Here is a 17,827-nt window from a genome sequence, read left to right on the forward strand (position 1 = left end):
AGTGAATCTCAGTAGATAGAGATTTGCTTCTGTCAGAAAACTATAAAGAACTCTTTTATATAACAGTGATTCACATATTTTACACTTTTCCACAGATGTTTCCACAATCAGTGATGGTTTAGAAAAGCCATGTCATCTGCTGGTGTTGGTCTACTGTGTTATATTAAGTCCAAAGTCAGTGCAGTGTTTCCTGAAAAATCTTTAATGGAGATGGAGACCTTATTTTCCAGCAGGACTTGGCACACTGCCCACACTACCAAAAGTACCAATAGGCCTTATATAATATTAAACTTTCCTGAGACACTGAATTTTTGGTTTTCATAATCATCAACAATAAAAGAAATAAATGCTTAAATCAGATCACTCTGTGATCATATTTTGAACTGAATTACGGAAATAAAGTAACTTTTTAATTGTATTCCAATTTTTTGAGATGCACCTGTATATCTAGTTTTTGCAGTGTATCGAGTAGGGTTGTGCCATATCGTATCGTACGTGATATCGCAAAAAAATATCGTGCCATATCACCCAACCCTAATTATCACATCAGGGTACTACTTTTTCGTCGTTTTTAGCAAAAGAAAAATTCACACTGTTCTCATTGGCCATTATATATCTACTAGAGACAGATTATATCTGTGCAGTATCATTTATTTTACTTTAATCTTGGATATAAAAAGATATTCGGAGTGCATTACAAGTATCATGACATTCTGGATCATTGACTACCGTTACAAATCTGATACATTTTTTTTTTAATATCTCAGTTAGCTATATCATATGGCATGCAACAATAAAATTCTAAATCATTTTTCTAATTCAGTGTTTTGTCATATCGCCAAAAGTATCGTTATTGTGAAAATACCATGAAATATCGTGATATTATTTTAGAGCATATTGCCCACCCCTAGTATCGAGTTTCCTTTTTTTACACTATCGCACAGCCCTAGATTAAACACATACAGGTTTTATTTTCTTCTCCTGTAACGATTCCACTATTATTCTCGCCAGTGTTTTAAAACTGCATCAAAATCAAAATAAATAAATAAATAAATAAACACATCCTGGGTCACAAACAAACATGAAATCAGACATTCTTTGCAAATGCAAGTCAAACTTTATTTTGGTTAGAGGGGAATGTCTGTGCAACACATTGTTCCTGAAAAAAATGGGCATCTGGAATGACAGATCTCAGTTACACAGTTACACAGGTGTACACTGCTACCATTCAAGCGGCATTTCGTTCTTTGGTGGAACAACGTGAGACACACTCGGCACAACTCCCAACAGCGCCCCCCTCCCGCCCCGAGCTGCAAAGCGGCTGCGGTTACGCCGTGTCGTTCTGGGAGGGGGGGGCAGAGTGAGAGTACCTGTGCTCTGTAAGATATAAAGAACTTTCCGAAGCGCTCCATAGAACATGTTTCCAGGGCACTAGAAGAAGAAGTTCAGCAGCGTAGGTTCAACCACCTCGACTAATGATTCAGCAGCAACTCAGATTCAGATTCGAACAGATCGTATGCCTGCCTGTGGCGGCACATGCAATGTTATTTCTTTCGTTTCTTTTGAGTATCAGTAGTTTTTTTTCTTTTAAGTAGCTTGGTCCCCCGTTCATGAACAGTGCACCGGGTCTATGCAATGTGCACTTGTGCCAGTACGTTTCCTACTTACACATCCAGGCAGTCACACGCATACACACACAGTCCACATCCGCCCAGTGGAGGCACTTCACATGGAAACAGTAACTATTAGAAAGAGCGACCTGACTTTGCACCCTTGAGCTGTAACGAGGCATGAAACGAGGACTGAAGGAACGAACGAAACACGTCTGACGAAGTCTGACGTTCAAGCTTTACGAGAAAAAACATAAGGAGAAGAGAGAAGAAGCAGCTTGCAGTTGACAGGCAAATGCATTAACTTACTACGGAACGTTTCCATTAACAATGTTTGCATTGCAAAAAGGCGCATCATAAATTAAAACCTAGTTTCTATCCTTACGACATTTAGAAGAAGGCGGAACTCTTAACAATATGTGGATGGAATTAAATAGCAGCTTCTTGGGCGGAGAAGAAACACAAAAAGTGACAAAAAGTGGAGAAGAGAACAGGATTAGCCTATTCCTACTGAACATCTGAACATATGGCCTGATAACATACGCTTGTGAAAGCATTTAGGCTTCTTCATTCAAGTCACAAAGCTCTGATTAATGCAGCTTACATCATCATTATCATCATCAATCATTTTATACTGTATACTTGTAGTTTGTTAGTACTTAAAGCACCCAGTTTACACCTGATCACTTCATGTGACTAGAATCTGGATTTTATTCAGATTTTTAGAATTTTAATTACATGTATTTATACTCAGTAGGCAAATGCATGTCTGGATAGTCCGACTGATGTGTGGAAGACAATATGCTTAACTATTATTAGTGTTGGTTTGAGTTGTTGAATGCATCTTGTTTACTGCTATAATGTGGCTATAATGTGGCTTCTAAAGATTATTTGTATCTGGATTAGCATGGGATTGTTTGATATGCAATACACATTAAGTAACCATGTGTAAACAGGGTCATAGACCCCTTTAAACTTGGTCAATGAACAAGAATAGTAGTAGTAGGGTTGTATTCTTGAAAAAAAAAAAACTACTCGCTTTTGCACCAACTAGCCAAACTGAAATCGGATTTCTGTGTGGGATGTAACAGCAAATCGATTTGTTATGTGGAAACCAGTTGTTTTTATCAGTTTAGCATCTTCCTGTGCTGTGATAGAGATGGTTTCTCTATAATTATCATCGTCACAGACGCTGCACAGGGTTGAACTGGGAGGAGTTTTGGTTGTTGAATGCGTTTTGGAGATAAAACACATCTGGAATCATCTCCTGAAGAGTGATCAGATTGGTATCCATTTCTTCATTTCCAGCGTCCTGGGTTGCATTTACACTTGTATTCGTATGTAGCCTAATCCAGATTCAATCCAGGTGGGAACAATCAGGTGTAAACAGGGTCATAATCAAGCTGCTGTTAGTTTGTTACCAAGAGCAAGACCTAGGACTGCACGATGTTTAACTGCACAGGCAAATCCAATACAATAAATTATGAAGCTGAGGAGAGGAACATGTGGAACATGTGGTGGCCTGAATGCCAAAGACTGAAATCTGTTACAGCCCAGTACTACACATAGATAAAGCTGCTAAATACAAAAAGAGTCTCTCATTTTGAGAATTATTTTTTCCAGAAAAAAAAAAATGGTCTTACATTAAAAAAAAAAAGATTAAATTGCTAAAATATCACAATTCAGCATCTTCTACACCATGCCTATCATCAAAGACAGTCCGAGGAACAAATATTTAATTAAGGCTCTTATAAGGGGCAACCAGGGAGGCTAAGATACTGGGTGTCATTCACACACGCTCATATTCACTCTTCTCTTTCGCACGCTCTCGTGCTCTCACTAGCGTTGACTGCTCAGCGATTGCTCCATCAGTTCCACCCATGTCTGTCTGCAGTCTGACAATACCTGCATCCGGCTGCCAGATGTCCTGCCCTGATAAACTCATGCATGGAGAGACCGGTTTAACCCCCCTGGGTGGAGGACGGACGGGTCGGGGGTGGGGAGGACACCAGCTAAACTGTAAGTTGCATGAAGTGCGCAGACGGCATGAGAATAGGCACCAGTTGACCTGAGAAAGAGAGGAACTCGTCGTACAAGGACATTCCTGAAACAGCGGAGAGCGTTCGTTGGCTGTTGTAAACCAAAGCAATGGATGTCAAAGGGTTAAGTGTGGAAAATACAATAGGGCCAAGAAATCCTCAGGCTTTAACTCTATCTTAAATCTAGTGATTCGTCTTCTAGTTGCCATTTTCTTTACTAATCTTTCTTCATTTATCTTAGTTCTGATGCTGCGTTCCATTTACCTATTTACCTACTGTCTAGACACAAATAGTTGGCTAAAGATTTTGTAGTTTAAGTACCACTCAATGAATCCAATCAAGATGTCTCATTATTTATGTCCCACGTTATGTAGCATTAACGGCGATGCAAGCTCTCGAGTCCACTGACAACTGATAATACACTATACAGTATATTACACATCCAAACATCATGGGAACATGTCCACAGACAGAAGTTTACACAGTGTTGTGTGTACAACTGTTTTAATAACAGCACACAATGTGGAGATCTGCACAAGCGCAGCAGCCACAACAAGCTAGGGAAAAAAAAAACAATCATATTTTTGGGCACTACTGAGCCAAGCACTGAAAACAGTTCTTGATAGTTTAGTCTGAATTTATCAGTATTTTACAAAGCATTAATAGCGATTCAACTGAAAACTGCATTATACAATAGTGAGCCAAGCACTGTCAACTGTTCTTGATATTTTAGTCAGATTGAATCAGTGGTTTAAAATGCGTATTTAAAATGCACATATGACCTTAATTTCCAGTGTTTTGGTATCTCTACATTCATAGAGATGGGAGGCTGGTCTAGCCACAGATTTTGATGTCTATAGAAATGCCTACATAGACTTTAATGTGCAACTATTTAAAATTTTAAATTCAGGGTTAGTGATGTTCTCTGACAATACAAGTAGAAATTCTGTCTTGTTGGGGCATTTTAGTTCAAATGTTTTATACATCATTTGAAAAATCTACTAAATCTACAGTTTAAATGAAACGCAGCATAAGAGAGTCACTCTGTTTCACTGGTACTATGTCAGCCATTTTAGGTAAAAAAACAAGATGGCACCTTAGGTGAAACTACTTTGTGGGGAACTAGCGACTAGCAACTAATAAACAAAGTAAATACGAATTACTAACAGCCATGCGAATCACCCTGCCAGAACCGAGAACAATGGTGTTACTAATGGAGCAAACACTAATGGAGGAGTCCAGTTCACACAGCACACAGCATTCATACACAAGGCTTATCACAGCTCTCAGTTACAGTAGTACAGAAAAAACATAAAATTGAGATCATATTTAGCCTGTGGTCCTCTTTTATATTGCCATAAAACTTGCAAGTGATCCATTCATGCTCAAAGGAGGCTTTCCTTTGAAAGTGATTGATAAACTAACCACTACGTGGAAAGGTGATCAAGGTTTCGAGGTGATCGAGGAATATACAGTATTCTGCTCCTCTGCACACTCACTCACTTACTTACTTACTTACTTCAGAACATGGGCCCAAGTAGGCCTGGACAATAATTCGATAACGGTATTTATCGCGGTAAGAAATGTTTCAATAACGGTGATATCATTTTTGTGTCATATCGATATGTATTATTTACAGAAACACGGCTCAGCTGCGCTCCGTACGGCCCCTAAAATCTCTCGCGCTGAAGCTCGGCCGCGCTCCGGTCAGCATCTAGAATCTCTCGCGCTGAAACTCGGCCGCGCTCCGGTCAGCATCTAAAAGCTCTCGCGCTGAAACTCGCGCTGAAATCTCTCGCGCTGAAGCTCGGCCGCGCTCCGGTCAGCATCTAAAATCTCTCCCGCTGAAACTCTCGTTTAAAATCTCTCATGCTGAAATCTCTCGCGCTGAAAATCTCTCGCGCTGAAACTCGGCCGCGCTCCGGTCAGCATCTAAAATCTCCTTTTAGAATCTCCTAAATCTTTATTCTGGCTGAAACACTTTTGTAGTTTATGTTATATCTAAGTTATTTATAGTTATAAAAGCCTATAGGTTTGCTTATTTGACTGTGATATCATGTTCCTTTTATGTATATAAAGGCTTTTTTTCCTTATCCTGGTTGAAGCACTTTTGTTTTGATCTGTTAAATTTGTTTACGGAAGAATAAGAAGCTTTGCCTCTGTTGTAAATGTAAAGTTATTTATATTGGTAATATGTACAGTACAGGCCAAAAGTTTGGACATTCCTTCTTATTCAATGCGTTTTCTTTATTTTAATGACTCTTTCATTTCATGACGCATTGAATAAGAAGGTGTGTCCAAACCTTTGGCTTGTACTGTATATAGGTTATAGGCTTGTGTTTAACAGAGATGTCATGTTTTTATTTTGCTATAAGTGATTAAAAGTGATAATTGGTTTATTTTGACCATTTTTTTATTTCTAAAGTATTATATAGTTTTCTTTGAAAGGAGGCTTTAAAGACTTAAGTTTTTCTTAGGCCTTCAAAATATTTATGTCGATATCGAAATTATATCGTATCGACCGAAATTATGGAATATATCGTGATATAAATTTTGGCCATATCGTCCAGCACTAGGCCCAAGTGTAAAGAACAATTTATAGAGGGCTGATGCATTTCAACAGACTACTGAAGTTGTAACGTCAATTTGAAGTATGTGTTAGCTATGTTAGTTGGCCTATATTTGGCACTTTGTGTCTTAAAGATCAATTTTCAATGGCAGAAATGAATGGAGTTTCCATAAAAAGCTGCTCATAGTGACGGTCCGAGTGATTGTTTAAAATACTTCCAAAATACTATTTTATCTCTACAGCAGCATTAGCTTACATCTAGCAGTACTCACATTTTAAACTTAAATCTCATAATTCAGAAGATTAAATGATGCACATGAGAAAACATATATACGAAACAAAAAAAACATACCAAATTTTGAACATTTATTAATGATCACAGAACATGACAGAGGCAATTTTCACGAAAAACCATTCATTTCTGCCATAGAAAAATGAGGTAAAGCCAGAGTGCCAAATATGGGCATACCGTGGACTACAGAACAACGCACAGCTTCAGTGATCAACACTAAATGCAAAAAATATTTTTATAGATCCTAAATCCTCCTCACATACCCTGAAAATGTCAAAAAACTCCTGTAGTGAATACCTAACTAGCTTTACAACCAAACATCAAAACACCTCTTCTCAGAAACTCAATAACCCAATTAATCCAAACTAAAATAAAACAAAAACAAAACTATAACCGTGCACTAAACTATGCATCACGTACACAGTTTTACGTAAAATTGTAAAAATCCAAACATTCCCAAAGCTGGGATGTTTCTGGCCCAGGGTACCACCACTACATGACACTATAATCACTCATCTGAGCCTAATGGCAAACTTGGAAATAGATAATCCAGCAACAATCACAACGGGAAAGAAGCTGGGCAACACAAAGGGATAAAATAAGAACAAATAAAACTTAAAACATCTCGCACTGAGAAAAAGCCTTGTGGTAACAGTCCAATCAAAGACTTGAGCCCAAGTCACGTACATCAGCCCCAGGAAACAGTCTCGTCATAGGTGCATATCCCAGCGTCAATTCGCACTTTGTACTGATTCAGTTGCAAGCGCAAATTAACATGTAAACATTAACAAGGGAAAACTCTTGATTACTGTGTCAGAAATGCCAGATCAAAACACAGAGCGAACAGTCTTCTTAGACAAAAACATGGCACCCCAATAACTGAATAATCGATCTCTTCAGTGAACAGCGAGTGTGGCCTTTTTAGTCAGTATTAGCACTTCTTTTATTCATCTTAAAAGGAAAATCAAGTAAACTGATACTACACAGATAGGTGACGACTGAAGCGACTGATCTCTATGGAAATAACGACAGTATCTATGCCATTAATCAGACACATATTACTGCCTTGAGAACGTAAAAAAAAAAAAAAAAAAACACGTTCAGGGAAGCAATCAGACGACAAAAGCGTCTAGAAGGTCAACTCAACTGAGCCTACACCAGAGTCTAGACCAGAACATAACAAGACAAAAAAAAGACAACTCAAATAAATATATAGGAGGCTAACACTGGCTACTTCTCTTAATCTAATCTACACAAACTGAAGAGCCAACCGGAAGCTTGCACATAATTAAGAGGAGTATAGTATACTGCTGACTGATGGTCAAGGTTATTTGTAGCAGACGAAAAAATACAAAACAAAAAAATAATCAGTAGATCACTTGCAAGACTGGAAACAAAAAGAAGGAGCAGGGATAGAGGTTCCTTACATCAGGTCTAACACTTAACAACAATGACTAGTCTGACTAGGCTGCTGCTCATCTGTACCCTGGGTGATGAATATGTACATTTCGATTATCGCCTGAATCCGGGGCCCTGCGCATCTTCGCCATCATGGCAGCAGCGTTCTGCTCTCGGAAGCAGGGGGCCTGGAAATCGCCACCCATGTACTCCATGGTTTGCATCACGTTCGTCTGGACGATGGCAGTGGAGGCGGCGGCGCCGGCAGCAGCGACGGCAGCAGCAGCAGCCCCAGATCTATACTGGGCCCCGGGGGTACAGTCTATGGAGGCCCCTGAAAGACCTCCGTGGAATGGAATGGCCAGGTCCTGAGACCCTGAGCTATCGCTGTTTGGCGTCGGCAAGATGCTGTTCCACGGCGGCTGCATGTAGAGGCCGTTACTGTAATTCACAGCCCCTGGCATGGTGCTAACCGGCGGGGAGGGGGTCGGTTTGTCTATTGGGGGCTTTAGGCTAAAGGGTTGGCCCATGCACGTGTCCTGTGGGTAGGTCATGTTCTTGGTGGGGAAGCCGGGACCAGGCGGGTTCTTGCCTGGGTGTGAGCCTGGGTGTGCGCCTGGATGTGCTCCGTCTGGCAACGGCTGAAGATGAGCCAGCTGTTGCTGGTTCCATGATCGCTGTGTCGGGTGTGGTTGATGTTGTTGATGATGTTGTTGTTGCAGCTGAGGCTGAACCTGCTGCTGCTGTTGAGTCTTCACGTCGTGATACATAGGCATTCTATTCATGGCGGCTAAATTGGGCAGTGTTAAAGCAGGGGCATTGCCAGCTTTGTCAGAGGTGTTACTCAGGGCACACGAAGGCAGAGAGCTGTGGACTCGTGAGCTGGCGTTGATGAGCAGGTTGCGACTGATGGGGCTGGGGTTGGCGATCTGTCCTTCGCACACAGAGGTAGCGCTCACACCGGCTCGAGCCTGGCAGAACTGGCTAATCTGATGCACAATGCTGCTGAGGTCGCCGGTACGGTTCTGGTGCAGGTTGGCAGCCATGGACAGAGGGATGGTTGAGGTAGACACGGTCACATTAGGAGGGGCGTCGGCATCGGGGAGCTTCCCGGGAACCTGCATGCCTGGCGGATGCTGCAGCGGTGGCATGATGCCATTGGGGCCTGGAGGTCCTGCACCGGTGGCTTGAGGAACTTGCTGAGTTTGGGGGAAACCCTGGGCATGCTGCAGGCAGGCGGCCTGCGTCATGTCGGGAAGGTGCCGGAGGCCCTGTGGACCTGACTGGTGGTGGTGGTGGTGGTGTTGCTGCTGCTGCTGCACAAGTGGGTGGTGATGGTGGAGAACATGTTGCGGTGCAGGCTGTCGGCTAGCCAGACCTGGATGTACAGTCTGCTGATGGCCCAGGCTTTGCTGCTGCTGTTGTGGTTGTTGTTGTTGTTGTTGTTGATGTTGTTGTTGTAAACTGGGAGGATGAACCAGGACCTTCTGTTGCTGATGCGGCATGGCATGAGGATGGGGAAGGACCTGATGGGCTTGCAAGTTCTGAGGGTGGGTGAGGTTCTTCTGGGCCAGCAGCTGTGGCTGGGAGAGGGCCTGCATACGAGGAACAGTCTGAGGCAGGTTTAAAGTGCTCGGAGTGCTGTAAGTTCCACTCTGCGGATTCATGACGATCTTGGGGAGAAAGCGGGCTCGGCCGCCCTCGAACTCCTTGAGGATTCCTTTAACAGGAACTTTGACTATGGCCAGGAGGCCTGTCCTGGTGCTGACCTGAGATGGGTAGGGGCTGTATCGCTGATTAGAGGTGTCAAGACCGTTCACGGTACGCCGGAGATGCTTTCTCTGAGGTACTTTCACGTTACTGGGGAAGATTTTTATAGTCAGTGGATTGTTGGCAACTTTCTTAGCATAGGCATCCAATTCTGCAGGGGTTGGATACTGTGCAGATCTCATCTTCTGCGTAGTGTCCCCTGAGAAAGACAAAGAAAAAAGGATGTCACAAATAAACTGGGGCACACTTATAAATGAGCACAAATACAAATGATAGTTGATTATACATGGCTCAAAAATTACAGTGAAAATTATATAATGTCCTATCATTTTATCCTATCTTATTTTAGACATTTTGACTATTTAGATTATAAAACTTGGGCTGTCACTGAGATGAATAATTTATGAAAAATGTAGCCTTACATTGTAGACTTCCTGGTTGTCAAACAATCAATATTTTAACAAAAAAAATCTATACTTTGGCAATGCAATTCAAAACAGACCTAAATTTCCTTTGGGATAAATAAAGTATTTATCTCTCTGTCTGTCTGTCTGTCTGTCTATCTATCTGTCTATCCAATTTTAAATCACAAAATAAACATGTACTAAATAGCCTTATAAATGATTTACAGTCATAGTAGCCATATGAAATGAATCATCAAACTGTCCCTAAATGTAATTGTTTTTTAATTCCCACAGAAAGACAAAAGCATTTCAACATGCATAAGATGGACAGACAAGCCTATCGCTAAAGTTATGCTTTTTGTTCAATCGCTGCTTACTCATCTCTGTTCAGCTTGGGGGGTTTGAGAGAGGCTTAAGAGGAAACAAAGGTACTTACATTTCTGAAGTCCAGTGTTCATCTGCGTGTGGGTGAGATGCTGGAGAGAGGGGGCTGATACCGGCAGACAGGCCAGCATGTCACACAGGCACTAATGCAACATCGGACGATCACTCTTCATCACACTAGAAGAAGAAAAAAAAAGTAATGTTAATATACACATACAAATTTTATACATATAGGATTTTCTTTCTTCATCTACATTTTTTTGAGTATATATAAAATACACTATCACACACACAGTGTGTATAAATGTGTGTATATATAGAAATTCCTGCCTAGTATAGTTGCACTTAAGAGAGCACAGTGTGAGGAACATTACTGTTTGCCAACAGTAAACATTTAACACCGTGAAGAACAATCCTTAGACCAGATGACTCAAACACACCCTGAAGAAGGGATGCTTGACTCTGTACTGGCTTTAGCACCAAATAGGACCCAGCTGAGGAAACGAAACACAGCTAATTGAGCCTTCAGCCTCCATCTTACCTCGAACATCAATCACAAACATGAACAAAAGGGTGCAGTAATTGCCTCACTGTAGAAGCCCTTTATTTAAATATCATGCATTCATCCATGACCTTTCTCCACAGCTCAGCCGAGCAGCTGGTGGCAGAGCCTACAGTGCACACCCTGCAGGCTTGGTGTCAGCAGTGCCATTCCGCACTCGGCCTGGCAGGTGCCCAGGGCAAGGCAGGAGATTCAGGCCACAGGCTCTCTGCCTTTGCTTCCCTCGCTTCCTCCGAAATGCAGTGAAAGCACAGTCCTGCCAGACACCCTCCGTCCATTTTAAGACTCAGATACATCATCAATCTTGTAAGTGCTCTTTAATAGCTAACTGTAATCCCTGCAGGCCTTTATTAGTTCATCGTCAGCAAGATGTCACCCCCCTACAGATCTGTGTGACTGGCTAACTAACTGGAATGAGACATGAGGGCACAAGCCAGCTGAAATCATTTTACAACATGTAAACATGAAATGAGCAGGGTTTTTACCTTAAATGGAAAAGCTCAAAGTAGAACATCAGATAACCTACTCACTGACCTATATGTTAAGATGACAAAGCTTTGCTAGTCATATTTTCAATTTAGTGGCTAGTTAATTCAGGCCTGCATGTAACTGTTTAAATGTCCTTAATATACTTTTGACTAACTATATGGATTTTCAATCTTTTCTTATCTGTACATATCTAGCTAATAATATCTGCAGTATTAGAGCTTAACACTATAATTTGCTACAAGTTACAACTGTTCAATCTGTAGATATCTTTAACCCTAGCTATTGGTATTGATATTGGTTACTACAGATATCTAAAATTAAATCATTACTAGTACAACTCCAGTTACACATATCCATCCATCCATCCATCCATCCATCCATCCATCCATCTATCTATCCATCCATCCATCCATCTATCCATCTATCTATCTATCTATCTATCTATCTATCTATCTATCTATCTGATAAAAGCTGTATTTTTAATCAGTGTAGTATTGGAAGCTACTTAGCTAACCTAATAATAACAGATCTAGTTAGCAATGAATCCATTCTGACTTGATTGATTCACATGGATTTTAATCCCTTTTCTCATCTGTAGCCAATTAAATTGTTAACAGTACAACTCCAGTTTCACAAACCTATAGCTAATGAAGCCTATACTACAGAGATCTGAAACTGCACACTACAACTAGGTACTATCTAGGTCATCTAGTTAAAACTACATTAGCTATCAATAATTGTATAGATTTTACTTGTAGTTACAAATTGTGTTGATCTCCAAAACTATAGATTTTAATAGCTAACTAGATATGTGAAACTGGAGTTGTTTTAGTAACAATGTAATAAGAAAAGAGGGATGACCACGTAAATCAATGGTATTAACCTATATTACTAGCTTAGCTGGTCAGAATATATTTATAGTTAAGTAGATCTGACATTACAAAGCTAGCTAGATAGCTTACACTATCACTAATTTTAGAAGTATTAAGTCCAGATCCACATATCAGTAGCTACGTAATCCTCACTAGCTTTGACTATCTAGTAATCTAGTTGTATTGTGCACTTTTAGATCTCTGTAGTATAAGGTTATTAATTATCTGTAGATATGTAAAATGTTACAGTTACAGATAAGAAGAGGGACCAAAAATCCATGTAAATCAAATTTATTTACCTATATGACTAGTTTAGCTTGACAGAATGGATTCATAGCTAGCGTTAAGTAGATCTGATAATATTTGGTTACAATAGTACAATGGTTAATACTAAAGCTTTTATTAGATAAACAGCGATAACTTAATATGCAAAACTGGGCTTGTACTAATAATTATGTAATTGGCTAGCTACAGATAAGGAAAGGGGGGTTGAAAATCCATGTAAACCAATGACATTAACCTAACTGCTAGATTATATGACTAGCTAGTAACGTCTGATTCAGTGTAAACTAGCTAGGGTTAGCTAACCTACTTAAGCTAACGCTAGGTATCTGGGAATTTAATTACTGAATTAAAATAAATCTGGATATTGTAGTTAACGTTGGCTAGATAACTAGCTTGGTTAACCTACTTTGCATTCCTAGACTATTTAGAACTTCTATTCTATTCTATTATTCTATCAAAGCAAACTTTGGCCAGACGAAAAGCTCGCCATCTCTGCCAGACGACCATTATAGCTAGATAGCTAGTTAGCTTACGCTAGCTAACAACAGCCAGAGCCACAGAACAGCTCCGTCAACAACACTAAGCTAACCTAGCTAGCGTTAGCTAGCTGACTACACGCACACGGTAACGTTAAACCAGCTAGCCACTTAGCTAGTTAACTAACCTAGCTAACCTAGATTTGCTACTGCTGATGAAGTTCACAGCCTCTAAAGTGATTAGCTAACAATAGATGGCCAACTATCTATTTATCTATTTCTGGAGTTAACCTGGGATTAATAAATAAACATACGCACTAAATAACCAGCCAGACAGGCGGTGTTAAGGCTAGCTAGAATGCTACAGCCCAAGCAAAGCACAGCACAGAGCCGGCCTGGAGGGTGAGACAGCTAGGTTAGATAACCTAGTATCCCCAGCACAGCACAACCCCAGCACAGTAAAGAAAACCCATAGCACAGTCCAGCACAGCCTTAGCACAGCAAAGCAAAGCCCCAGCACAATAAAGCAAAGCCCCAGCACAGTACAGCACAGTAGAGTAGATTAGAGTACAGCCCCAGCACAGCATAGAGCCCAGCTGAATGGTGAGATAGATAACCTAGCTAGCAGCCCCAGCGCCGCTGTTAGTTTACCCTGACCCAGCCAGTCTTCTTTGTGCCCAGCCTGCGCCGGCTCATCCCCCGGCCCCCACGCTCAATCCCCGCTCCACACCCCCAGACCGAGCCAGACTCGAAGCAGCACTCACTCTCTGTCCTCTGAGCAGCGATTCCGAGTTCAAAACTGCATTTTCTCGCTTTTCTCCAGCGTCTCCAGTCGCCTCGGTGAAGCGTCGCTTAGTCACTGACCGCAGCCGGACTGCGCGCATGCGCACTGCAGCCCTAGCCCCAGCCTCCCTGCCTCTGCGGGGTCAGCGCGGAGGAGGCGGCGGAGCTGCGGGGAGAGAAGCGCCACCGCGCTGCCCGGAGTGGAACACCAAACACAGCCCGGAGTGATCAGACCTTTTGTTCTCCTTCACAGCTCTGTTAAAACATATTCAACCCATCTGAAATACATTAGTAAATTAATATATCAATAATAATATCTCACTATTAATATTTCATTATTCATATCTTATTATTAATATGTCGTTATTTCCATCATCAACATCAACAGATTTAATGCAACCAAATAACAAACGTTATTAATCAATATATTCAATGTTTTGTGCTATCAGGAAAGATACTAAGTTATTATTTTGAGATGCTAAGATTTTAATTTGAGATACTAAGTAGTTATTATAAGATGCTATCTCCTTTTTTTGAGATACCTACTAAAATCCTATAACCCAAGTCGTTATTTTGAAATAATTCGTTTTTCTTTTGAGATACTAACCCAAATAGCACAAGCTGAATCAATGTTAATTTTTCCATTGGTTATAGATTGAAACATTTATTTTGAGATACTAATGTAGAAAGCAAAATGACTATGATTCAATGTTATAGTTATATATGTATTTATAGGCAATGTTAAATAAATGTTTTTTTAAGGTTGTTATTCCATTATCAACCTTAAAAGATGTAGTGCAACTGAAAAACATAATGTTTATTCAGTTTTCCTTGCTATCAGTGAAGCCATTATTTTGTGAAACTAAGTATTATTTTTAGATATTTAGTCATTATTTTGAGATGTTTTCTCATTATTTTGAGATACTAAGTCATTATTTTGAGATAATAAGTTGTGATTGTAAGATACTTTTCATAAGTTGTTACTTTTAGATACTAAGTCAGCAAAAACATCTTGAAATAACCACTTAGTATCTAAATAGCAGTGTTGGGCACGTTACTTTGAAAAAGTAATTAGTTATAGTTACTCGTTACTTCTCCAAAAAAGTAACTGAGTTACTAACGGAGTTACTCCACTATAAAAGTAATTAGTTACCAGTAAAAGTAACTATCGCGTTACTTTTTATTATTCGCCCGTCAAAAAAAGGAAATCAATTATGCATTTACTATTATTATTAGAAAAATAACAAAAAATAACAAACGAAAATAAACCCAAAATGTTGACAAAAATATAATCTAACGAATTTCAAAAAAATAAAACGAAATTCTCCACACAACCAAAGAAAATTACTAAAACTTGTAATACTGAAAAAAGCGGAAAAACGCGTCTGGGGATGAAATTTAACAAACCAAGCCACACTCAAAAGAAATATGTATATATAAAACAAAATAATGGACAAAAACAACAATTTAATGCCCGTTAAAATGGTATTAATATAACAGCTTCACCAAAAGAGAATAGAGCTTAGATCATGCCCAAAAAATCCGACCCAGCCGGAGCCCGTGCACATTCTGCCCAAGCCCGAACCATAAACTGTCATTATGAGCCTGACCCGATCCGCCCCATAAACTGTCTGTTTTCGGGCTGATTGAATGAGCGAAATATAATCAGAATTATGTTAGTTAACACTGTAACATAGAAGCATAGAACTATTATTTAATTTAAATGATTTTTAAGAACAGCTACACACAATGCTGCAAGTCAAACGCGGAGGCGTTCATGTGCGCCCAGAGCTACGTCATTACAGTTTTCATTTTTATTATAGTTTAATTTAATTTTGTTTTTATTTTTTCTGTTCATTTTAGGGTGGGCTTGCTAGCGCGAGCGCTTTACACTGTAAAAAGTGTAGCCCTGCTCAAATTAAAAAAATTGATGTCCATTTGTTGCATCTAAACTATTTGACTTCACTCAATCTAAATAAAGTCAATTGTTACAACCTGATTATTTTATTTTGACATAAACCATATTACTTCACTCGACCCAATATTAATTATTCACCTTGATCCAAGTTTAATTCTTTACATTTCAGTTTCGGAACCAAACTAATACATTTAAATTGATCCGAACTTTTAAAAAAAACATGGCAGCATATTCAGAAGTTCCAGAAGTTACTGTGGCGTGGAAGAGGACGGATTACCAGCGAGATTCGTTTCAGTGCTCTCTTGCTCTTTTTATTTTGCTCTGAGGAGGACACTAAGAGCTGGATTTACATGGGATTCCACTTTTGAAAGTGAAACTAACTACAGCTCCAACGCAGCTAACCCCACTCCCACACACAGAAAACACACAAAGGGTGAGGCACAAAACAACCACATAACTGATAACTACATGAATAATACTAGAACAGTGATAATAAAACATGACATGAAACTCTGGGATAAACAGTAACATAAACACGCAGAAAAACACCCACTTCCCCCAACAGGGTGAGCTCCCATAATTCCTTCCGCCCCCCCTCCAGTCCCGACGCCACAATACCATAAGCATGCGTTGCTATCTCGCGAGCGCGTTCAGGCACTTTCTCCCTCTCTCATTCTCTCTCTCGCGAGCGCGTTCAGGCACTTTCTCCCTCTCTCCCTCAGTGCTCTGAAGCACTTCTCTACAACTTCTCCCGTGCTCCACAGTGCGCATGCGCAATTCATGTTTGATTCAAATTAAAAATATTACATCCTTATCTCTTTTCTTCGAGTATGATTTCAGTGGAACCAAAACATTTGGTTTATTTCCTTCAGAATTGTAATTAATTTAGTCTGAATCAAAATTGACACATCAAAATTCAAAAAGGTTGAGTTTCACAATAAAGTCAATAATTGTACTGTGTTCAATCATATTTATTAGCTTGAATGAACAGCTCCATGCTTCACTTTTTACAGTGTACACAAGAACTAACGGACCACGAGTGCCGCGCGCTCGGCACAACAACTCCCGCTGTACAACTCCGCTGTACAACAGCGCTTATAAATAAATTAAACACAAAAATTAGGGTATTCTATCAGTAATTTCAGTTCGTTTGAGTTAGTTTTATAAACACAAAATAAAGTTCGAGATAGTTATGTTTTTCCTTTTAATTACCGTTTTTATTAGATTCAGTTAACACAAATGTTTTTCACTTTCAATTTTCGCTATTTCGTTCGCTTTAGTGAACAATAATAATTGGTTACTTAGCAACATTGTGATTATCACACCAGAGCTTTATATAAAATAAAAATAGGAGCCTGATTTCGGGTCGGTCCTCAGGTCAGGTGGGATTCGGGCAGAGAATCTAAGCTCTAAAATAGAAAGCAGCAGCACCACAAAAACCGGAGCAGCTAAAAAGAGCTTAACGTCCTTAATTAGGAACTTGGGTTGTGGCAATCACTGAATTGATTAGAGCACGCAAATCGTCACAATTGTGCCTCACTTCACCACGCCAAACCACAGGCACAGCGGCCAGAAGCTCAAGTTCACCGGACAGAGGAGGGGTTAACCAGGGCAAAGCGAAATAAAAAAAAAGTTCATAGAGCTGCTAAAGTAACGTGCAGTAACGGGGTGTCGGAAATGGTAACGGCGTTATAGTTACAGTCATAGTAATTAGTTAGATTACTCGTTACTGAAAAAAAGTAACGGCGTTAGTAACGCCGTTAGTTTTAACGCCGTTACTCCCAACACTGCTAAATAGTGACTTAATTGTCTGTAAAACTGCAATGTTCTGGCAGCAGAGGTGGCTCTCTTGTGCAAGCGTCTCTGTTATCAGAGATAACTGCCTGTTAGCGTTCTCCTGCAAAAGTGTTCAGCCTTCCACAGACTGTGCTGCACATGCACAGGTATCAGTTGGTGGAATCATGTGTTAGCCTCAG

The 17,827-nt window shown here is 40.1% G+C and overlaps 1 protein-coding gene across 1 annotated transcript; it reads right to left on the reverse strand.

Moving 5' to 3' along the window:
- Window positions 1-6,570: 6,570 nt before the first annotated feature.
- On the reverse strand, window positions 6,571-14,055 carry fam222bb (family with sequence similarity 222 member Bb). The gene is made up of 3 exons (XM_007248647.4): window positions 13,915-14,055; window positions 10,519-10,643; window positions 6,571-9,877 (listed from the first exon to the last, which is right to left on the reverse strand). The coding sequence occupies exons 2-3, from the start codon at window positions 10,595-10,597 to the stop codon at window positions 7,986-7,988; spliced, it is 1,971 nt and encodes a 656-aa protein (XP_007248709.3). The 5' UTR covers window positions 10,598-10,643; window positions 13,915-14,055; the 3' UTR covers window positions 6,571-7,985.
- Between the last annotated feature and the right edge of the window lie 3,772 nt (window positions 14,056-17,827).

Source organism: Astyanax mexicanus, chromosome 18 (genome assembly GCF_023375975.1).
Source record: "Astyanax mexicanus isolate ESR-SI-001 chromosome 18, AstMex3_surface, whole genome shotgun sequence".
In the NCBI taxonomy this organism is placed as follows: Eukaryota; Metazoa; Chordata; class Actinopteri; order Characiformes; family Acestrorhamphidae; genus Astyanax; species Astyanax mexicanus.